Genomic DNA, 24,959 nt, shown 5'->3' on the forward strand with positions numbered 1-24,959 from the left:
CCTCCATTTCTTTCTTTTCAGCCATTCCTTGGTGGATTTACTGGTATGTTTAGGGTCATTGTCATGTTGCAAGGTCCACCTTCGGTTGAGCTTCAACTTTCCGACAGATGGCCTCACATTATCCTCAAGCACCCTCTGGTACAATGAAGAATTCATAGTGGATTCTATGATGGTGAGCTGCCCAGGCCCTGATGCAGCAAAGCTGCCCCAAACCATAATATTTCCACCACCACACTTTACAGTTGGTATCAGGTTCTTGTGGTCAAATGCTGTCTTTGGTTTTCGCCAAACATATCTTCTGGTACTGTGGCCAAATAGCTCTCTACCTTTGACTCATCTGTCCAGAGCACATTGCTCCAGAAGTGCTTGTCTTTGCCTAGGTGTTCATTGGCAAACTTTAGTCTTGCCCTGACGTTCTTTCTGGACAGCAAAGGTTTCCTCCTGGCACACCTCCCATGTAGATCAAATTTGTACAGCCTCTTTATAATGGTAGACTCGTGCACTTTGACATCAACAGTGGCAAGAGCTACCTGTAGGTCCCGTGATGACATTCTGGGGTTCATAGAGACTTCTTTCAGCATCTTGCGGTCTGCTCTCAGACTGAACTTGCAGGGGCAGCCTGGCCTGAACAAGTTGCAGTTGTTTGGAATCTTCTCCACTTGTAGATGACCCTCTGGACAGTCGGATTATTGATTTCAAATTGTTTGGAGATCTTTTTAAATCCCTTCCCAGACTCGTAGGCATCTATAACCTTCTTTCTGAAGGCCTCAGAGAGCTCTTTTGATCTAGGCATGGTGACTCCACACACTTCAACAACAAAGAGCAAACCAAACTAAATGTCTGAGGTTTAAATAAGACAGGTTCCTCCAAGATCCTCTCTAACGATGTTCTAATCATTTGCACCTGAGCTGGTGCACCTGATTCTAATTTTAGGTATTTGAAGCAGCGATACATGTCGGGGTGTACTTACTTTTTCCACATGCGAAATTTGCATTCATGTTTATTTAAATTATACAATGGACTACAAAATGTAAATGTTCGATGATATTTCTTATATTATATCACCTTTATCTATCAATGTTGTTGAAATGAAGATCAAAAAGCTGTATGTTGAAATATGTTGAAAAAGTCAAAACTTTACATGGGGTGTACTTACTTTTTCACGTGACTGTATGTCTGTATGTCCCCTCAAACGTATACCAATCAGAGCTGAGAATCTGGTCACATGACAGGGTGATGTGATTATGTCTGATGTCATTACGGTGGTGCAGCGGCTGACTCTCCACATACCACCATTTTGATTTATATGCCGTTCAGCCGAAAATATCGTCGAACATGTCATATATCACAATCGCCAATCGCCATGCTCTACCTTTACGTTTTTCATTCAGTGTGAAAGACAAACAAACCGATTGTTAAAATGATCATCAAATATCGAAAGCATCGGCGTTATGTCTCTTCCAACAATGCGATATGCATAGGCCTTACGCGCTACGACTCATCTTCCGACCGCTTCGGACAAATTAAGCCGAGGTTTCTTAATACAGTCGTGTATCGTTTTCGTAATCTATATTATAATAGGCGTAGGTGATTCTGTCAGTCTGTCTGTTGGACGTCTGTCCGGGGGTGTGGCTTACTCAGTTTGCAGAGTAGCTCCACCCACTCCTCCTCGAATAGCTTTGAGGCCTGTTTAGTTAGGCCCGTGCTGTCTTTTTCTCTCACACAGGTTTATTTCAATTCTAATTCGATATATCATTTCATTTTTTGCAGTCGCTAACATAGTTTTAGACTCGGTTGAAAAAAAACGGGAAGAAAATCCGATGAAAGTTTCCGTTTATAGAACGAAATGAAATCTCAAACGCCTGTAACTTCAAGGCCTTGTTTGAGTCTCTCTCACGCCTTTATCTCCAATCTAACTCGCCATCTGATTTCATTTTTATTGATGGTTAACGGTCAGCAACGCGGGAAAATGCAGAGATATATTTTTTAAAATACACCATATCACCGCCAAACCGCCAACAACCGCCCAACATGTATCATACACCGCCCAGCATGACACAGACGGCGACATGTCGACATTATCGCTTTTTCTTTAAACCGAGTGAACCGAGCCGAACCGAATAAACCGAGTGAATTCACCGAGCGAATTTCATCCAATTCCACCGAGTTTCATGAAATTACCGAGAGATATTTCTTCGTTTTTATTTTATTAGTTACCAGCAGAAGTACCCAGTGTTGCCGGGCGGGGGAGGGGGGAAGGGCTCGTACACTTTAAACATGTATATATATATACATGTGGGATGTGGGATATATACATGTGGGACATGTGTACGTGTGTGTGTGTGTGTGTGTGTGTGTGTGTGTGTGTGTGTGTGTGTGTGTGTGTGTGTGTGTGTGTGTGTGTGTGTGTGTGTGTGTGTGTGTGTGTGTGTGTGTGTGTGTGTGTGCGCGCGCACATGTGTGTGTGTGTGTGTGTGTGTGCATGCCTATGCGTGCCTATATGTGTGTGTAGGTGTATGTAGGCTAACCCACACTCTAGCAGGGAAAATGGCCTTAAAATGCATGTTGTTGTATGTGTATGTGTATATATATGTCTGTGTGTGTGTGTGTGTGTATATTGTTACAGACACGACTTTGATGTTAAGGTGGGCCGAGCGGAATGGCCGTCGTGTCCGCACAAATTACCCGACTATACTCGACGTTGACGAAGTCGCGCTACGCTGGCTCAATAAGAAAAAGAAGACACCCGGCTGGATTACAATAACACAATACGACACCAAGGGTTCAGTTCTCAAGACCTCCGGAGGAGATTATATTCGTACGGAAAGGTCAGATTACAGGGGCTAGAGTTATAATCACAGAAAGACAGGCACTTAGACACACTCTTATATTAACCCCGGACAGACGACAGACAAACGGGACAAGGCTGACTCACACGGGGGTTGATGAAAAGGACAGCGGGTATCGATGGCTCAAGGTGCACTCTTGGCTCAAAGCAGAATCGACTCGGTCCGGTCCAGAGATGCAGGGAGGTCACAGCGCTCGGAAGGCGACGTTCTTTCTCCAAGCTGAGGCGCATCTGACGTCACATCCGGCGCGGGGCCGCGTATATCCGGCGGGGAGTGACACGCCCTCGGCTCGTTAGCTCCGCCTCGTGGAATCGGCACGTTGCTTCTCATTGGGTGCGTGCGGGGGGGGTTACTGGCTCCGCCCCTGACGAGGAGCTGACAGCCAGCCCCTTCGGGGTAACCCCGTGGAGCGCATGGTCTGGAGCTAATCGAGCCGGTGTGAGGACGCATCCTCCCCCGCTCCGCCGCCATCCCCTCTGTTGTTGTTGTAATTGTTGTTGTAGTTGTTGTTATTGTTGTTTGGGGAAGAAGATGGGAGGAGGTATGGGAAAGGTCCTAAACTCACTACTGATGCCATATAATCACATTCTGGTGCAACGAAGAGTCATAATTAATGGAGACGAGGCCTTAACTGACATAGAATAAGAATAACTAGGAAGATGTCCGAAAGTTGTCTACCTGTGGTGCGGTGGACCTGGGCACGACATTTAATGGGGGAATAAGGGGAAGGTCGGCTCTACTGATTGTTATTTACATGCAATGGGACTAGGGAATGGGGGATCGGGGAAAGTTGGGGAGTATTGGAGAAAATAGGGGAATATTTACAAGCGGATATGGAGGCCAAATTCCATATTCGCAACATTGCACCCTTCTCTACCCTCGGGGCGTCCCGACCCGATAAATTTTTACCTACTTTAGTGTGGCACGCAATGTAGTTCCCTCTACTATTAACTCTACCCTGAGTGCGACAGTTTTACAGATATTCACAAATGAGTAAATATGTCCCCCTGCGACGTTGCACCCTTCTCCTCACAGAAACACACCCACAGGATAACCGAATCCGGAAAGAATTCTCAAACTAAACATACAGCCGGTAGGGAGCATTATTTACAAGACTATGCTGCTATTTACACTACGATCCAGGACCTGTTTTTGGAGGAACACATGCAGATGTTATGCATAGAGAGAGCGCGCTTGCCAGCATCGATACACCAACCCACGAGTGCTCTGTGGCCGACGGCCTTTAATAACGTGCAGAGCACCCTTCCCGAGCATCAAAAGCACCACCCCACCACCAATCGGTGCAGTCACCATTGTTCAATGATTAAAAATAAATGCGACAACCCCTAACCCTGCAGGTGTCTCTTGCTCTTCTTGTGGTGCACTTGGTGTTAACTAAAAGTGGTTCACCTGTATGGCATAGGTGCCACGTTGACCCATAGGTCCATCCCCGGGTGGTGCTTGGCCGCAAACGAACTGCGGTCCATTGTGGGTGGCCACAAACATTGCGGTCCATATGGTGTATCGATCCCGGCAGCAAACAGCGAAAGTGCAGGCCCACAACTGCGCAGCCAGCACCTCTCTCTCCTCTCTCTCTACCCCAAAGCCAGATCCTCGGAGGTGGGAGACAAAAGAAGCAGACAAGTGAGTAAGGTGGTAAGGGCGCAAGAGTGCACGCAATGTAAGGTAATGCACACTGGGGGCACATGGGAACCAGGTGAGACAGGTACGTTCCTATCGTACGCCCCCCCCCCACCAGGTAACCTACATGGCCCCTCCCTTACCCCTTACTGTATCCACACAACACAACACTACCCATAAACATCTACTTTACAAATCAACAAACATCCCTACTGTCTTCCCCGTTCCTCCCATAAACCAAATTCGTCTTCTCTCCCTCCTAACCAATCAAATTTGCCATTTTCAACTCTCATCAAAATTTGCCATTTTCAACTCAACATCAAAATTTGCCATTACCAATTCATCATCAGTCCCTCCTAGGGAGGGAGAGATGGAATCACCCCAATGTCTCATCCACGTCGTGATGCGTCTCACAAATCCTCACAGCAATCTCATTTCCTGCACAAAACAAAGAAAACACAGGTGTGGAGTCATCATCATCACCACAGGCAAGTGGCTGCGTATGGTGCGACAGGTTCATCAATCCTAACTATTTCCTAAATGACTTTAACAACTTTACACCACCCGGGGTCTTCCTCCGGCCAAACCATTGGCCCTCTTACACTATGGGTTCTAAAAACCAATTCCCATTGGCCAAACTGTGGTGCTCTTCAATTTGGGGTCTCACTCCCCCGATTCATCTCCCGGTGCCCTCGTACAATTTCTGGGCTGCGACGTGTACCTCTCCCAGTGGGTCTACCCACCTGCACACCTCCACCACTGCAGTTGCCTCCGAGCTTACCTGCTCCTTACCCTAACCTAACTAACTGGGGCAGGCCCTCTGGCACTCTCCCCACTCGGTGCCCTCTCTGGCACTGGGCTACCCGGGTCCGTCCTCCGGATCCTCGGGCCCCATCCACAACTCTACCGGCTCCCAGAGCCCACCTGCGGCCTCACCTGGCCGACATCCTCACAGTGGTGGAGTGCCCAACCAACTACACACACTAACAGGCTACACGCCCAGCCATTTCCACAACACTAATGCACCCATTCACAACACCATTCTGCAACCGCACCACAAATGCCAATATCCATCCACAATTTACCTGCACCCTCTACCTAACACTTACACTACCCGCCCCGGGTGCTCGTGAAAGGGGTCCACTCTTCCCCCATCCACACCTTCGCACCATGCACACCACTCCGTACCACTCACTCCAACTCTCTCCACACACCTGTACCTGCACACCTGTGCTCTCACACCTGGTGCCACCTGCACCCTTCTCTCCCCAAGCGCATTCGCGCTGATCCACACACTCACTACTCATACACGGCTCCACACACCTGTCCAGTTGCACACCTGTGCAATCACACCTGTTCAATTCTCACACACACGGCATCATCTCAGCTAACTACTCCCTTCTGAAACTTGCGCTTCCCAGTCGTCCCTTTAACTATTGCGCTCCCTCGTCATTATAATCCACACTAATCTACCTGCGTCCCCACTACAGGTATCAGTCACTAACTAATCTTAACATTACCTAATGTCAATCTTCGCTAGATCCCTACACACCATATCCTAACCCACCCGGGCTAGTTTTCACTGCCATACACCCCATAATCTAGTGCTCCTTTGCCCCCACCTGTGAGGGATGGTGGATTTGCCATCCCACCACATCGGGGGTCTCTCACTACCAATTTTGCACATCAAATTTCAACAAATTAAAAATTTGCCAATCACTGCCCATCATCTGCCAATCACTACTGCCAATCCCTTGCCAATCATCAAATTTTGTTTTTCTCTAATTTTGGGTCCAAAACACTAACCTCATCACCCAGTCGACTCACTAATACCTCTCGGTGCGCCAATCCCTGTCCAAAGCCCGGCTTCGTAAAGCCAAGCAATGGATGCTGGTTGTTTTGTGCCAGCGGCTGGGTGCGTCCCGCATTCGGTGCAGGGAAGGAGGTTTACCCGGGCCGAGATCCCACGCACCATCTCGGCACGGAGCCATCCAATGCCCCGATCTCGACCTGCCGGCACGTCTCACCAAAAAGTGGTCGCCATGACGACCCTTTTTATCGGGCTGCCAGCTCCGCCTAGTGGAGCCTGGACGCGGCCGTTCAAAGCGAGGCCCGGCACGCACCGAGGGCCTGCTTCGGCTAAAAGTCGCTCTAACCTCTAACCCGTGTAACGTCGATGCTTCACCTGGACGCTTACACCCCGCAGCCCGTTCCTTGCTCACACATCCAGCCGTGCCCATGCTCCTCGTACCTTTCCTTACACACCCAGGTACACTCATTCCACTCACAGCCTTGGTCACACACCTGACCACCGAACACTTTGGCACACATTCGTCGCTCGCACACCTCACCAATACACCTCTTCGCGCCCCCTCCTCGGTCACCTCCTCTGTGACAATCACAGGTGTGCTCTCATTCGCACACCCAACCACGTGCCTCACCACTAATTCCAGCGTGCATTCCCACTCACGCTCTACCATTCCAGGTGTGCATCCTTCCATCCCAGGTGTACATCCTCGCTCACCTGTCACAACTAACTCACGCTCCTTGTCACTCTCACTACTCTCACTACTCTCACTACTCTCACCTCCACTCGTGACAACGCACTCACCCTTACTCTTGACAGCACACTCTTTCTCCATCCACCTGTCCGTCACACACCTTTCTCGCGCACACTCTCCCGTTACACCCTCTGTAACACTCACCACAGGTGGACACTCTTCCTTACTTCTGACAGCGCACTCTTTCCTCATGCACCTGTCGGTCACACACCTTTCTCGCGCACACTCTCCCGTTACACCCTCTGTAACACTCACCACAGGTGGACACTCTTCCTTACTTCTGACAGCGCACTCTTTCCTCATGCACCTGGCCGTCACACACCTTTCTCGCGCACACTCTTGCGCACACTCTCCGGTCACACCCTCTGTAACACTCACCACACCACGCTTCCATGTGCTCCCTCGCACACGCGCTACGACCGACTCACTCTCGCCTGCACACTCACTCCTTGGTACACACTTTTTCCTCACACACCCCAGAGTCGGACTTTCTTGCACACCTCCTCTTTCGCACACCAGACCTGTCGCACACTTCACCCACGGCCTCTCACGAACACCCGGGTCCATCTCGACCCCCAAGCTCCTTAAATCCCCTGGCGCATCATACGCACGACCATATTGGTCACCACTTACACCGGGTCCTCTTCCTCTTCGCTTCTCCTCCATCACCTGCGAATCCCTCATCCGGTTAATGAGCACATCACGATCCAAACACAGACTTTGGACCAATTCTTTTATCTCCTCTTTTATCTCCTTGTTATCCCCTCTCCGTCGCTTCTTAATTTCGCTCACCCCTTCTTCCACTTCTTCTAATTTGTGCCTCACCTCTTTTATTCCCCGGTACGTCTCCTCAAGCTCATCCTCTAAGGCTACCTTGACCGTTTCCATGTGCGTCCTCACCTGCCGGTCCTTCGTCTCCATAACCTCTATCACTTCGTCCAACCTCGTTGTCAGTCCCTCACGTACCATCTGACATTCCCTCTTTGTCGCTATCAAGTCATCTTTTAGTTCTTTCTGTGTCGCCTTTAAACCTCCTAATACCGCAGTGTTCCTCTGAACCTGCTCCACTAACTCCGTCTGTCCCACCGTCAGCTGCTCCACCTCCTGCGTCAGGTCCTCTATGCCCCCTTGTAACTTTACAGTCCCCTTTCTCACCTCTTTCTCCATGCGCTCCTTACAGTGCCTCACCTCCTCGCGCACTCCTCCGACCTCCTCACTCACTCCTCTTCTGATCTCCTCTCCCATCACTTGCATCTCCTGCCCAGATGCCACCCTCATCTGCTCCATTTCCTCCCTGTGAGCATCCAGTTTGGTTTCTACCCCCATTCTGACCCCCTCTATCTGCTGCTCCATTTGTTTAACTTCCCTTTCCGCTTGGTCCCTCATGTCCCTCAATTTGCCTTCCATACTGTTTTCTAACCCCTCTAACCCAGTTTTCACTCCCTCTATTTGATTCTCTTGAGCGGCCATTCTGTTTTCCACCCCCGTTAACCCATGTCTCACCTCTTTTATCCCGTTGTCTAACCCCTCAAAATTATTGTCTAACTTCCCAAATTTCTTGTCTAACTCCTCAAAATTATTGTCTAACTTCCCAAATTTCTTGTCTAACTCCTCAAAATTATTGTCTAACTTCCCAAATTTCTTGTCTAACTCCTCAAAATTATTGTCTAACTTCCCAAATTTCTTGTCTAACTCCTCAAAATTATTGTCTAACTTCCCAAATTTCTTGTCTAACCCCCCGATTTGATTCCCTAGTCGCTCCCCCATTCTGTTTTCCATTTTCTCCATTTCCCTGGCTCTTTTTTCGTTGTCGCTCTTCGACTCTGCCATGTATTCGCTAAACCGTGCCATGAACTGCTGCATGTCAAACGGCTGCATGTTAAAGCCCGCTGATACAGCCGGCTCGGCTACCGCGCGCTCGTGCGAGGCGCCTTTTTGCGCGCCCGCTACTTCGTGCGTGACGGCGCTATTTTGCGAACCTGCCGCCCTCACTGCTTCGCTCTCCTCTTGTCCCTCAATTTGGTCCTGGACCGACCCTGCTTCACTCTCCCCTACCGGACCCCAGCCGTCTTGATCCGCCATAGCGCGACTTTCAAAATTCGAGTTTCGTAAAACAAATTCGAAATTTCGCCGTTATACTTTCGTCGAGCGCAGTACCTGCGCTCCGGATCGATTTTGTCGAGCGCCGTACGCGCTCCGAATCGATTTTCCCTCCCAAAATTTGGGCCTAATAAATTTAGTCCCGGGTTCGAATTCCACTCCTCGACACCAATTGTTACAGACACGACTTTGATGTTAAGGTGGGCCGAGCGGAATGGCCGTCGTGTCCGCACAAATTACCCGACTATACTCGACGTTGACGAAGTCGCGCTACGCTGGCTCAATAAGAAAAAGAAGACACCCGGCTGGATTACAATAACACAATACGACACCAAGGGTTCAGTTCTCAAGACCTCCGGAGGAGATTATATTCGTACGGAAAGGTCAGATTACAGGGGCTAGAGTTATAATCACAGAAAGACAGGCACTTAGACACACTCTTATATTAACCCCGGACAGACGACAGACAAACGGGACAAGGCTGACTCACACGGGGGTTGATGAAAAGGACAGCGGGTATCGATGGCTCAAGGTGCACTCTTGGCTCAAAGCAGAATCGACTCGGTCCGGTCCAGAGATGCAGGGAGGTCACAGCGCTCGGAAGGCGACGTTCTTTCTCCAAGCTGAGGCGCATCTGACGTCACATCCGGCGCGGGGCCGCGTATATCCGGCGGGGAGTGACACGCCCTCGGCTCGTTAGCTCCGCCTCGTGGAATCGGCACGTTGCTTCTCATTGGGTGCGTGCGGGGGGGGTTACTGGCTCCGCCCCTGACGAGGAGCTGACAGCCAGCCCCTTCGGGGTAACCCCGTGGAGCGCATGGTCTGGAGCTAATCGAGCCGGTGTGAGGACGCATCCTCCCCCGCTCCGCCGCCATCCCCTCTGTTGTTGTTGTAATTGTTGTTGTAGTTGTTGTTATTGTTGTTTGGGGAAGAAGATGGGAGGAGGTATGGGAAAGGTCCTAAACTCACTACTGATGCCATATAATCACATTCTGGTGCAACGAAGAGTCATAATTAATGGAGACGAGGCCTTAACTGACATAGAATAAGAATAACTAGGAAGATGTCCGAAAGTTGTCTACCTGTGGTGCGGTGGACCTGGGCACGACATTTAATGGGGGAATAAGGGGAAGGTCGGCTCTACTGATTGTTATTTACATGCAATGGGACTAGGGAATGGGGGATCGGGGAAAGTTGGGGAGTATTGGAGAAAATAGGGGAATATTTACAAGCGGATATGGAGGCCAAATTCCATATTCGCAACAATATATATGTGTGTGTGTGTGTGTGTGTGTGTGTGTGTGTGTGTGTGTGTGTGTGTGTGTGTGTGTGTGTGTGTGTGTGTGTGTGTGTTATGTAAACATGGGCCGGTGTGTGGAACTCATAGTTGAATGAGATGCGCCCCCAGCTTGGAAAGAGACGTCGCCACCTCCGAGCGCTGAGAGACCTCCCTGCATCTTTTGGACCGCGCTTTATCCTGTCCCTGAGCCAAGGTGCACCTTGTGCTATCCATCGACTACCTGCCCTTCCTTGCCATCAATCCCTGTGTGAGTCAGTCTTGTCCCGTTTATCTGTGGTCTGTCGGGGCTACTATAAGACCGTGATTAAGTGCCCACCTTCCTGTGCTGTACCTCTTGTCAGTGTAATCTAAACGTTCTGCATACAAATATTATAACCTCCTCCGGAGGTCTTGAGAACTGTACCCCTGGTGTCGTGTCATCTAACTCAGCCGTTGTGTCCTTTCCTTAATTGATTTAGCATAGCGCGATTTGGCCAACGTTCGAGTATAATCGGGTAAACTGTGCAGACGCGGTCATACCAAACCGCTCGGTAAACTAACATCCAAAACCGCGTCTGTAACATTTGGTGCAACCAGTGTGTGAGGAGGTATTGGAGAGGAAAATGCAGAGATATATTTTTTTAAATCGCGCCATGATGATAAACGAAAATACACCGCCTAAAATAACAGTCGACATCTATTTAAAATTCGTTTTTTCTTTTCCGTTAAGATATATTACTTTTACTTTTGATGACAGTCGTCACAAAACGACATATATTTCTTCGTTTTTATTTCATTCAACATGATTAGCCGAAAGTAAAATATGGTTCAAGAAATTACCGAGAGATATTTCTTCGTTTTTTTATTTATTAGTTATTTGCGCATACACTTTAAATAGGTTTATTTGAAATCCTTAATTTTCACAATGTAATTTATTTGTCATTTGATGATGACGAGACACTTCCTCTTGACGATCGTGACAATTCATGCGTTGCGTGGAAACTTCAATTTCCAAAATAAATGACACAGTCGATGAAGAACGCAGACTTGAACAGGATGCAGCAAGAAAACGAATGAGAAGGGCGAACGAGTCCGTCGTCGAACGTCAATGCAGACTTGAACAGGATGCAGCAAGAAAACGAATGAGACGGGAGAACGAGTCCGTCGACGAACGTCAATGCAGACTTGAACAGGTTGCAGCAAGAAAACGTATGAGACAAGACGTATGAGACCTCAACGAGACAGTTGAGGAACGCGAACACAGACTCGCACAGGATGCTGCTGCAACAACAATGAGGAGGGAGAACGAGACAGTCGAGGAACGTGAACACAGACTAGCACAGGATGCTGCTGCAACAACGATGAGGAGGGAGAACGAGACAGTCGAGGAACATGAACACAGACTCGCACAGGATGCTGCTGCAACAACGATGAGGTGTGAGAACGAGACGGCCGATGAACGTCAACACAGACTCGCACGGCATGCTGAGCAACAAAGACGCTGGAGTGCTCAGCAAACATATACAACCGCAGCCATAATTAATCCGGCCGAAGTATCCGATAATATTGTTCAAGAGCATAATTGCGGTCCAATGACGTCACGATGTGTGTACTGTTCTGCACACTATTTCACAACTGAATCAACAGTACAAGGGGATGGATTTACACTGTGTTGTTCCAAGGGAAAAGTTAAATTGCCTCCACTATTTGCCGTACCTGCTCGACTGCAACAACTTTATCAGGGTGACGATGGAAAATGTTGCAACTTCCGAGACAATATCCGGAATTACAATTCGGCATTAGCTTTTGCATCAATGGGTGCTCAGATCTCATCTCCTCCAGGAAATGGACCGTACTGTTTCAAAATCCACGGTCAAATTTACCATCGCTGTGGTCCATTACATCCATCACATGTACATGAACAAGCACAATTTGCACAATTATTTATTTTGGATACAGCTCAAGCTACAAAGGAACGTATGAATCGACCTGAGAATCACAGATGTTTGCAAGAATTGATGGCAGAACTGCACAACATACTATCTGACGTTAATCCTTATGTCACATGTTACAAGACTATGTTCGAGCGTGAACAGGAAGAAATCAGGAAAGCTGTCCTTGAAGATCGCCTCCCTTCTACCTTGGAAATGCATTTTCGTCGACTGTGTGCAGACGACCAAAGACGTTACAACATACCAACTGCTGATGAAATTGCTGCTGTCTTCGTTTGTGGACAAGATGGTGAACCACCTGCAAACAGGGATTTCCAGGTTCATTTGCAGGACCAGGGCTTACACAATCTCTCTCCACTTTCCTCTCACATTGATCCCATGATATATCCCATTCTCTTTCCACATGGCGAGCCTGGATGGATGATAAACATGCCTCACCAGCGACAAACTGCGGTTCGAAACAAGGTAACTCATCGTGAATTCTATGCCTACCGACTGGCTATTCGAAATGAATTCAGCACTATCCATTCTTCGGGGAAATTTTTCCAGCAGTATGTTGTCGACGGATATTGCAAGGCAGAAGCAAATCGACTGCAATACTTCAAACAAAATCAGGAAACCCTTAGAGCCATGGAATACAGAGGACTACTGGACCACGTCCAGAACGTTGCTGCTGATAACCAACGTCCTATCGGTCGTATCGTCATTTTGCCGTCGAGTTTTGCAGGGAGTCCAAGAGCTATGCAGCAGAACTACCAAGATGCTATGGCCATTGTTCGCAAATTCGGAAAACCAGATCTTTTCATCACGTTCACGTGTAATCCAAAATGGACAGAGATACAAGAAAACATCGGACAACACCAACGAGCTGAAGGCAGACCAGATTTAGTGGCACACGTGTTTCATCTGAAATTAAAAGAGTTAATCGACGATATAACGAAGAAGCACGTGTTGGGCAAAGTACGTGCATTTCTCTACGTCGTCGAGTATCAGAAGCATGGCCTACCGCATGCCCACATATTACTCATGCTGTGCCAAGAACATAAAATTTGTACCGCCAAAGACATTGACAGAATTGTTTCCGCACAAATTCCTAATTCAAATGAGTCACCAGAGATCCATTCCTTGGTGAAGTCTCACATGATACATGGTCCGTGTGGCACTTTAAATCGCCATTCGATTTGTGTGAAAGATGGAGTGTGCAGTAAAGGCTTTCCAAAAGCGTATGCTGCAGAGACACTTGCGAGCATAGATGGCTATGCCCTTTACAAGCGTCCCCCAAATGGACCCACCATAACCGTTCATGGAACCGATGTTGATTGCCAATTTGTGGTCCCATTCAATGCTTATTTACTGAAGAAGTACAGAGCACACATCAACATTGAGGTTTGCGCAAGCATAAAGAGTATAAAGTACTTATTTAAATATGTGTACAAGGGACATGACTGTGCCAGCATCGAAATTCAAGAGCGCGGGAGAGTGGAGGTGGACGAAATAAAGACCTATTTGGACTGCAGACATGTCAGTGCCCCAGAGGCAGCATGGAGATTGATGGAATTTGAAATGCACAAACAGTCCCATTCCATCACCAGACTTGCGGTACACTTACCTGAATTGCAGACTGTTGTGTTCAGGGATGGTAACGAGGAAGAAGCCATTGTACGACATAGGGGTACAACACTTACAGCTTGGTTTCAGTTAAACCAGAGAGACCCTGAGGCACGAAGTTATCTGTACCATGACATTCCAAAATATTACGTATTTGAAGATGGACGAAAGACATGGAAACTTCGACGCCGGGGCGGCAACAAGGTTATCGGACGCATGGTTTCGGCAAGCCCTATGGACATTGAGCGCTTTCATCTTCGTGTACTCCTGCTGCACTGCCCTGGTAAAACATCATTTGAAGATCTCAGAACCGTAGATGGAGCAGTTTGTGAAACATACAAGGATGCAGCCAGGAAATTACATTTAACAGAAGATGATACAGAATGGGACAGGTCCTTAGCTGATGGAGTTATCCTTGCCATGCCACAACAATTGAGATCTCTTTTTGCAACCCTATGCATATTCTGCACACCAACAGACACGTCGGCACTGTGGGAAAAATATAAAAACGACCTTTGCGAAGATTTTGTGCACAGCGGCCATATCTTGGAACAGAGTATTTTCATGGCATTGCGAGAAATACAGTCCTTCCTCCTGAGACATGGACAGACCTTGGAAGCATTTCAGTTACCAGTACCTCCAGACACTGTTGAGGATCTTTCGAGCGATGATTATCAGTATGTACCGGGAGATGAACATGAAAAAGGTGAAAACAACAGACAACTACTAAATGATGACCAAATCCAAATTGTAGATGAGGTCCTACTCCTTGTAGATGAGGTTCATTGTAGGGACCAGTACACAGGCAACCGGTTGTTTTTCGTTGATGGACCGAGCGGAAGTGGCAAGACCTTTCTCTATAATACGCTTCTGCACATCTTGCGAGGCAAGTGTCGTTTGGTTCTTCCAATGGCGTACTCGGGCATTGCAGCAACATTGCTAGCAGGGGACCGTACATCGCACCATCGATTTAAATTGCCAGTGCCCATTTTGGAAAACTCCACATGCAACATATCACCTACGAGTAAAGATGCAGATGCTCTAAGGAAGGCCAACCTATTCATTTGGGATGAAGCGCCTATGGCTCCAGCATATGCTTTAGCGGCTGTTGATCGATGTCTCCGGGATGTAACCAGCAACAACATTCCTTTTGGTGGAAAGGTCTTACTTCTTGGTGGGGACTTCAGGCAGGTTTTGCCCGTTGTACCTCGCGCTGCACCTGCAGCAATCATCGCCACATGCATCAAGCGTAGCAAGTTGTGGCCAAAGTTCAAACAGCTGAACTTAACATCAAACATGAGAGCTAATGATGACGAAGAATTCTCAAAATGGTTACTGTCGGTTGGAAATGGGACTGTGGAAACAATTCCTGACTCAGATTTAATACGACTGCCTGATCGTATCTGTGTAGAAGACAACATTTCTTTAGCAGAGGCTGTTTTCGGTAATTTGAACGAAATCCATTCAAACTATGATGCGCTGGCACAACGAGCCGTGTTGTGTCCAAAGAATGAATCCACATTTGTGATCAACGATGAGATACTGGATGCATTTCCTGGCCGTTTTTTTAAATATAAAAATCTCATTTCAAAAAAAAAATTCCAAAAAAATCTCACAATGATGACATATAATTCACCGAAAACGTTGAAGCAACCGCATAATATTACGGTGATGTTTAACTCTGAGTGAGAATAGTTCTAAATTTTAAAAACTTTCTTCTGATATTTGTGATTTATATCAAACAAACTGTATTTCCCATCTACACGGGCATGTATTCCTATTAACGTTATGTAAAGTACATAAATTGTGTGGATTACATCATTTGTGGATGTGATCAATTGCCAGTAACCATTTTATATAACTGAATGTGCAGGTGCAGCATCTAACTCAATATGTCGAAATGTCACACACATCCATGCCCGTGGGATTCCCACGGGTGACCCCGCTAGTAATAAGAATAATATAGTAAATATAACCACATTACTTTCATTCCAATGTCGTGAATGGAAGGTTTATGGATTGAAGCCATGTATGGTTCATGATCAATGATTAGCGATGTTCGGCACTAATATTAATAACCGAGGAAGTAAGTTTTTTTTTACTTCCGCCTCGGTTTTTTAATAGTAATATCATTTTCGAAATGATGATAACGTAACGTTAATCTATCTTCTATATATATAAGATAAAGTTTTTGTTTGTTTGTTTGTTTGTTTGTCTGCGCAAGATAATCTCCTGAACGGTGAAAGATAGGAGGAAACCTCTAATACAAAAAATGTCGGGACGGGCCCCGGGAAGGTTATAGGCTAGGTGGCGAGGCCGGTCGAGGCCGCTTTGGTCGTACTGGGCCCATTTCACAATTAAAAGCTGAGCTGAATTATAGTAGTCAATCTTCTACAGCCGCGAGTAAAAGCTGAATTATAGTAGTAAATGCATTGAAAAAGAAACAAAAATGTCGGGACGGGCCCCGGAAAGGTTATTGGCGAGGCCGGTCGAGGCCCACCTCGGCCGGGCTGGGCCCATTTCGCAATTAAAAGCTGAGCTGAATTTTAGTAATCAATCTTCTACAGCCACGAGTAAAAGCTGAATTATAGTAGTAAATGCATTCAAAAAGAACCAAAAATGTCAGGACAGGCCCCGGGAAGGTTATAGGCTAGGTGGTGAGGCCGGTCGAGGCGGCCTCAGTTGGGCTGGGCCCATTTTGCAATTAAAAGCTGAGCTGAATTATAGTTGTCAATCTTCCACAGTCAATAAGCTGAATTATAGTAGTAAGTTCATTCAAAAAGAACCCGGGCAACGCCGGGTGCTTTCGGCTGGTATATATATATAAAATAAAGTTTTTGTTTGTTTGTTTGTCTGCACACGCTAATCTCCTGAATGGTGAAAGATAGGAGGAAACCTCCAAAACCAAAAATGTCGGGACAGGCCCCAGGAAGGTTATAGGCTTGGTGGTGAGGCCGGTCGAGGCGGCCTCAGTTGGGCTGGGCCCATTTCACAATTAAAAGCTGAGCTGAATTATAGAAGTCAATCATCTATGGCCGCGAGTAAAAGCTGAATTATAGCAGTAAATTCATTCAAAAAGAACCAAAAATGTCGGGACGGGCCCCGGGAAGGTTATAGGCTTGGTGGTGAGGCCGGTCGAGGCGGCCTCAGTTGGGCTGGGCCCATTTCGCAATTAAAAGCTGAGCTGAATTATAGTAGTCAATCTTCTATGGCCACGAGTAAAAGCTGAATTATAGTAGTAAATGCATTCAAAAAGAACCAAAAATGTCGGGATGGGCCCCGGGAAGGTTATAGGCTAGGTGTCGAGGCCCACCTCGGCCGGGCTGGGCCCATTTCGCAATTAAAAGCTGAGCTGAATTTTAGTAGTCAATCGTCTACGGCCACGAGTAAAAGCTGAATTATAGTAGTAAATTCATTCAAAAAGACCTAAAAATGTTGGGACGGGCCCCGGAAAGGTTATAGGCTAGGTTGCGAGGCCGGTCGAGGCTGCCTCAGCCAGGATGGGCCCATTTCGCAATTAAAAGCTGAGCTGAATTATAGTAGTCAATCTTCCACAGCCACGAGTAAAAGCTGAATTATCTTACTAAATTCACCAAATGTCCGTCTGTCTGTTCGAAGGTACCGTAAAAACTGCTGAACCGATTGGAAAGATATTTTGGGTGGGTAATCCTGGGACCCCTGGGAGTAAAATAGGCTATTTAGTTTTCCCAATTTCAGCTTTGGTCTCCAGCATTCTCAGGTTTGGTCTCCCGCATAACATTCGCGTTCGCATAACGTTCATTGTGACGATGTTCTCATTGTGACTATGTTGTGACGATGTATGTGTTCACGGTAGTGTTTGACGTGATGATGTGAACATAATTTCGTAATGTTTTTCGTTTCGTAATCCTTTAATGAACGTTTAATGTTTAATGAACGTTTAATGCCCTTCGATGTCCGGGGCCGCACACGCGCTACACTGGACAGGCCAGCATGTACCTTGCCCTTCGCCGTCATGCTCGGGTAAACCCCTGAGCCCCATCCGTGATGGGGACTGGGACTTGAGACTGTGTCCCTCGAACGAGGAATTCCCAGGAAGCGCGAGTCATCAGCACGCGTTGATTAAGTCCCTGCCCTTTTTACACACCGCCCGTCACCGCACAAACATCGCAATGAAACACAATCACAATTCACATATTCGTGCAATTCGAGAAAAGGAACTTTTATCAGCAATGTCGTCTATCCTGAAGTTCTAAGCTGAAGAAGAGGTACAAAATCATTCAATTCTTTTCCCTAAAGAAAAGCGTGCAGTTGATATCACGATTTGAAACACGATGGAATAATATTTACCGATATGAACAGTGATGTGGCTTTTATTGAAATTCTAAAGATACTGTTTAGATTTTGATGATTTACGTGTGATATAATTTGACGGATGTTTTTATGAATCGTTTAAAATAAAAAAATTCTGCCTTCAATTTCTGATATTTTGCCTTTTCATTTCGGCTTCCCAATTGAAGCCCCGCCCATAGGGCGAGTACTGTTGCTAGTAGTACTAAATTCATTCGAAAAGAACCCGGGCAATGCCGGGTGCTTTCGGCTAGGGTATATATATATATAAAAGAAAGTTTTTGTTTGTTTGTTTGTTTGTCTGCACACACTAATCTCCTGAACGGTGAAAGATAGGAGAAAACCTCTAATACAAATAATGTCGGGACGGGCCCCGGGAAGGTTATCGGCTAGGTGTCGAGGCCGCCTCGGCCAGGCTGGGCCCATTTCGCAATAATTAAAAGCTGAGCTGAATTTTTGTAGTCGATCTTCTACGGCCGCGAGTAAAAGCTGAATTATAGTAGTAAATTCATTCAAAAAGAACTTTAAATGTTGGGACGGGCCCCGGGAAGGTTATAGGTGAGGTGGCGAGGCCGGTTGAGGCCGCCTCGGCCGGGCTGGGTCCATTTTGCAATTAAAAGCTGAGCTGAATTATTGTAGTCGATCTTCTACGGCCGCGAGTAAAAGCTGAATTATAGTAGTAAATTCATTCAAAAAGAACCCGGGCAACGCCGGGTGCTTTAGGCTGTAGTCAGGTTCACGATGTTGTTTCGTTCAAAATTTTGGTAGATTAGCAAAACTATACATTTTTGGAATAGTCAGAGCATGAGGAATCCAAAAATTAATGTTTACATTTGCGTAGACACCTTTGCGAAAATGACACTCAGGACAGTGATGAAGATCTGTAAAAGCATATTCCTGAATGGTATAGACCTCGTAGATCCTGTGTATAGGACTTATAGTTCAATCTGATACTACCTATAACTTCCTATAACAACCTATAACTTCAAAGGACTTGCAATATCATGTATTATGTAATACAGTTATATCACAAATATAAAGACAATGGTTTTCAATAACCTTTGTTTGTTGCTTTTCTATAATCCTGAGCACTATTTTGAGGCCTTTATTGGATTCCTTGACCCAGAAAACATAGGATTAGCATATTTAATTAAGTCTCTAGGTTGACTAGAAGCCGAGATCGCGCAAAATATGTATTTTATGGCGGCCATTTTCAAAATCCGAAATGGCGGCCATGCAGGTGTCTGTGCAAATGCCAACATTGATTTTCAGATTCTCCATGCTCTGAAGATTCCAAAAATGTTCAGGTTTGCTAATCCCAAAATTTTGAAAGAAATTATATTTGTTAACATAGTGAACCTGACTATCTTCATCACTGTCCTGAGTGTCATTTTCGCAAAGGTGTCTACGCAAATGTAAACATTAATTTTTGGATTCCTCATGCTCTGAATATTCCAAAAATGTATAGTTTTGCTAATCTACCAAAATTTTGAACGAAATTATATTTGTTTAACATAGTGAACCTGACTACTGGTATTATAGTTCATCTAAGCATAACACTAATCCCTTCGTTGTGACTGCAAATTTCCTGGAAGTTAAAATATATCATGTTCTACATATTAAAGAAGCGGCAGTTTTGTGTCCGTTATGTCATTGTCTATGATGTCATTACGACGGCTGCTCCACCAAACGACATTTTAATTTACAAGTAGGCTTTCACCCGCTCACTCCAGCAGTGCAGAAAGGATCATTCATCTTTGGGGTATATAGATTACAGTCGATCTATGGGTGGGTCTCAAGAACATTGGGTGTGGTGTGTTCATTTACCAAGGTTCTTGTGGAGAGATCGCCAAGTGGTTTAAGCATTCGAGCAAGCATTCCATTCAAAACCATTAAGGAACGGCTGGCTTGGCAAGCGCTAGCTAGCTGCTTGGTAAATGAGCACATCTCCAAACCTTGTGGGGTATAATCTAGATTACAGTAGATCTTCGCTCAGTTCTGCAAGTAAAACTTACCTCATGGATGTCGAGATTCCTCCAAATTTCTTTGTTTAATGTTATAAACAGCATTAGCGACTGTTTGAAAGGTTAATAATATGTGTTTGTGGTTTATTATATTTTACAGGCCCGGCTACGCCGATGTTAAACTTTTGGTCTTGTTTAAGTGATTCTTCACCATCGAGTGATAGGGCTAAAACCAACATATAGCAGTAATGCAGTATATCTCAAAAAGTTATGGACGGATTTGGACGAAACTTGGTGTAGAGGTTGTGTGTGTGAAAAGGACTAATCGTTTTTATTTTAGTGAAGATCTGAATATGGAATCGGCTACAAGAATTATTTAATTTTTCAGTGATTCTTCATCATTGAGAGATCGGGTGAAAAGCGACATATAATATTGTTGCGGTTTTCCGAAGCCCGTTCCCTTACAAAAGTGGAGGTTAAGCCCCTTTTTCTCTCTGGGTCTTCGAAACCGCAAGACTGAGTCGCCACTTCCGGGCAGACGTGGAAAAGGGTCTTGGGACAATTTCGCACGTACCTTGAGTACCCACGCCGCAGCGGAAGCGGGGATCGAGTCTCGCACGAACCACGCGTGATTGCCTACGCCCGAGTGGATGGCGTACCACGTGACCCGTGCTGTTACCTTTCTTATAGAACCCGATCAGAGCGATCTAATTCGTACCATGCGAGGTCAATGATGGAAAACACAAGACGGTCGAATCAGAAGGAAGAACAGATTTACTTACCCTATTTACAATGATTTGGTAGAAGAAGAGACACAGGGCAGAACTTAAGCAGTCTTACTTATTCCCAAGACAATGGGCCCACTTACACACACAGGGAGATGGGGGAAGAATGTTCGCGCGCCTAACGCGCCTGCTTCGGTCGCTCCAGGAACAGCTCACCCGGCGTGGCCCTCTGGCGGTCACAGAACGTATCCCGGCGAAGGCAGGCAGGCGGGAAAATTCTCATGGCACGTATATCGGCAAAGGCAGGCAGAAGGAAATACGTGCGTCTGTGACCCGGCGCGTGTCGTCTTTACAGCGCGATTAATACTGCGCAGAGCGCGGGAAGCAGGGCAAGTTCGTATACACGGAGTTATTCAGTTCCTCCGATATGACTCGACACAACGCAATCTCACGCGCGTTTTCTCACAACTCCGATTCGTAACTCTTCTCACCCGAACTGCTCTGGCTCTCTGACTCAACCGATGACTCGCGTATTCTGCCGCGGGGGCTCTGGGCACAGGGTTATATGTCCCCGCCCTATCCCGAATCGAATGTTCCAAACCCCGCCTTTTGCCGCAGTGGTAAGTCACTCCTCTCGAGCCCTGATTGGCGGCTCGCGCTTACCGTTGGCTCCTCCTCCGCCTTCCTTCGGCCTTGGTCGACTTGTTCAGGCCTGCCTCGTGGTATTTCGCGCCAAAACCAAAAGCATTGAAGCATCGTAAGGGCGCCTAATTCTCATTATCCTACTCAACGCAAAACTAACACAGGAAAGGTCTACGCTTACATTTACTAATAAATAACTGAGCTTTAAACGAGGCTACGTGTTGTAGTGTAACTAACTAGGAGGGGAAATTAACCTTTATTATAAACCCACAAAACGGCAACAATATGATATTTTTAAAAGTTATGGACGAGTTTTGAATAAACTTGGTGGATGAGTTGGGTAGGTGACGAGAACAAGCCGATTAGATTTTGGTTCAGGTCCAAATCCAGATTCGGCGCATCAGTGGGATACAAAACGTAAACTATTCACCAGGCGGAGGTATGCTCTCCACTGAGTGCCGTTCTAGTTTTGAATATTTCAAAGCACAAACATGTGTGGATTCTGCAGGTGTTGGTTTCCTTGTATAGTTGCCAACATTGAGAAAAGAACAAGAATGACTGTATTCTGGTCACAACCTGCCACAATATTCCCCCTGACATCTCCCCCTCCCATGGGAATGGTAAGGGAAAGGGGTATCGTGCTCCCATCGTGTTTCTAATATTAAAAATTTGCCAAAAAACAAAAATTAATGTAAACATCGTCAAGTTTTTGAGGCGACTCACCGGATTTTAACCAGGTACCTGGAGCGAACCGTGCGACTACAACACTGGTAGTCAGGATTTCGGATCTGGGCCCTGGTCCGAATGTCGACACCCATAACACTGGTGTTAGGAGTTTGGGATTCAGGCCTGGGGTGTGAGAAATCGCACCTAAAAGCAAAATTGCAGAGTGTGATTTGCGCTGAAATTTAAGTTACCATGGGGGATGAAGGCAGCCCGAAACCAGGAGGTGCCCACTGGACCGACACGACAGTGACCCTCGGAGAGATTGAAGCACCTTTATAGGATGCCGTGGTGTCACCCTTACTACCCGATAGCCGTTTCGATTCTCCACCAGCTAGCCCGGTGCCCCTCATTGAACAGGCAGCAGGCCAGGGTCATCACGGAAGCGGGGTGATGGAGGTTAGGGGGAGAGAAAGAGTGTTGCATCATTTGTGGTTCTAAATATTTAAACAACCAAAGTTGTCCGGGTCGTTTTGGAATACCTTGTACAACAGTAAAACATACTCATATATGCATCAAAATAGGTAGACGTAAAATCTGACCATCTGTACTTGCCTCATATTCATCTTTTGATCTCAAATCCATTTTTTTGGAGTATCTAGCAATAATAAGAAATTTCACTTCACTGTTCCAATACTTATGGAGTACACTGTATATATGTATACATTTAGTCACGTGAAAAAGTAAGTACACCCCGTGTAAAGTTTTGACTTTTTCAACATATTTCAACATACAGCTATTTGATCTTCATTTCAACAATATTGACAGATAAAGGTGATATAATATAACAAATATCATGAAACATTTACATTTTGTAGTTCCATTGTATAATTCAAATAAACATAAATGCAAATTTCGCATTTGGAAAAAGTAAGTACACCCCTACATTTATCACTACTTCAAATACCTAAAATTACAATCACGTGCACCAGCTCAGGTGCAAATGATTAGAACATCGTTAGAGAAGATCTTGGAGGAACCTGTCTTATTTAAACCTCAGACATTTAGTTTGGTTTGCTCTTTGTTGTTGAAGTGTGTGGCATCACCAATTCGAGATCAAAAGAGCTCTCTAAGGCATTCAGTAAGAAGGTTATAGATGCCTACGAGTCTGGGAAGGGATTTAAAAAGATCTACAAACAATTTGAAATCAATCATTCGACTGTCCGGAATATCATCTACAAGTGGAGAAGATTCCAAACAACTGCCAACTTGTTCAGGCCAGGCCGCCCCAGCACAACCCGAGAGCAGACCGCAAGATGCTGAAAGAAGTCTAAGAACCCCAGAATGTCATCACGGGACCGACAGGTAGCTCTTGCCACTGTTGATGTCAAAGTGCACGAGTCTACCATTAGAAAGAGGCTGCACAAATTTGATCTACATGGGAGGTGTGCCAGGAGGAAACCTTTGCTGTCCAGAAAGAACATCAGGGCAAGACTAAAGTTTGCCAATGAACACCGAGGCAAAGACCAGCACTTCTGGAACAGTGTGCTATGGACAGATGAGTCAAAGGTAGAGCTATTTGGCCACAGTACCAGAAGACATGTTTGGCGAAAACCAAAGACAGCATTTGACCACAAGAACCTGATACCAACTGTAAAGCATGGTGGTGGAAATATTATGGTTTGGGGCAGCTTTGCTACATCAGGGCCTGGGCAGCTCACCATCATAGAATCCACGATGAATTCTTCATTGTAGCAGAGGGTGCTTGAGGATAATGTGAGGCCATCTGTCGGAAAGTTGAAGCTCAACCAAAGGTGGACCTTGCAACATGACAATGACCCTAAACATACCAGTAAATCCACCAAGGAATGGCTGAAAAGAAAGAAATGGAGGGTTCTAGAATGGCCAAGTCAAAGCCCGGATCTGCATCCCATCGAGATGTTGTGGGGGGATTTGAAACGAGCTGTGCATGCAAGAAACCCCCCAAACATCGCACAGCTGAAAGAATTCTGCTTGGAGGAGTGGGCAAAAATTTCTCCCAGTCGATGTCAGTGGTCGACAGTTATAAGAAACGCCGAGTTGAGGTTGTTTCTGCCAAAGGGTGCAATACCACCTATTGGAGCCAAGGGTGTACTTACTTTTTCCACATGCGAAATTTGCATTTATGTTTATTTAAATTATACAATGGACTACAAAATGTAAATGTTTCATGATATTTGTTATATTATATCACCTTTATCTCTCAATATTGTTGAAATGAAGATCAAATAGCTATATGTTGAAATATGTTGAAAAAGTCAAAACTTTACATGGAGTGTACTTACTTTTTCACATGACTGTATATGTGCTCGTATATCCAGATGAATTGGGTCGCCAGTAAAATCTGGACTCATGCAGCCATTTAGGCATTATTGGTCTACATTTCCTGAGTTATTATGCTGCATTATAAAAAAATGACATTCAGGTCACACTAATGAGCCAAACATCAAATATTTTGTTTCTTGCGGTGCTCATTCCTAAGCTTGAAAAATAAAATCTTAACACAGTGGGATGGAGTTTGTGAGATCGGCTTAATCAAGCAAATTGCCTCTTCTTCAGAGACATCACTGTAATTCAGTGTGAATGAAATGAATGCCTTTTTCCTTG

The 24,959-nt window shown here is 46.0% G+C and overlaps 1 protein-coding gene across 3 annotated transcripts in view; it reads left to right on the forward strand.

Moving 5' to 3' along the window:
• FAM133B (family with sequence similarity 133 member B) overlaps positions 1 to 24,959 on the forward strand; it is a 68,586-nt gene that overhangs the window by 19,290 nt on the left and 24,337 nt on the right. For 2 of the 3 annotated variants that reach the window (XM_068122484.2, XM_078781824.1), the window contains exon 2: positions 10,560 to 10,698. The exons of the other annotated variant lie outside the window; for it this stretch is intronic. In XM_068122484.2, the coding sequence (XP_067978585.2) occupies positions 10,560 to 10,698 (139 nt within the window). The remainder of the gene's footprint in view (positions 1 to 10,559; positions 10,699 to 24,959) is intronic. 3 annotated transcript variants of the gene reach the window in all.

Source organism: Myxine glutinosa, chromosome 7 (genome assembly GCF_964187855.1).
Source record: "Myxine glutinosa chromosome 7, kmMyxGlut1.1, whole genome shotgun sequence".
Lineage (NCBI taxonomy): Eukaryota > Metazoa > Chordata > Myxini > Myxiniformes > Myxinidae > Myxine > Myxine glutinosa.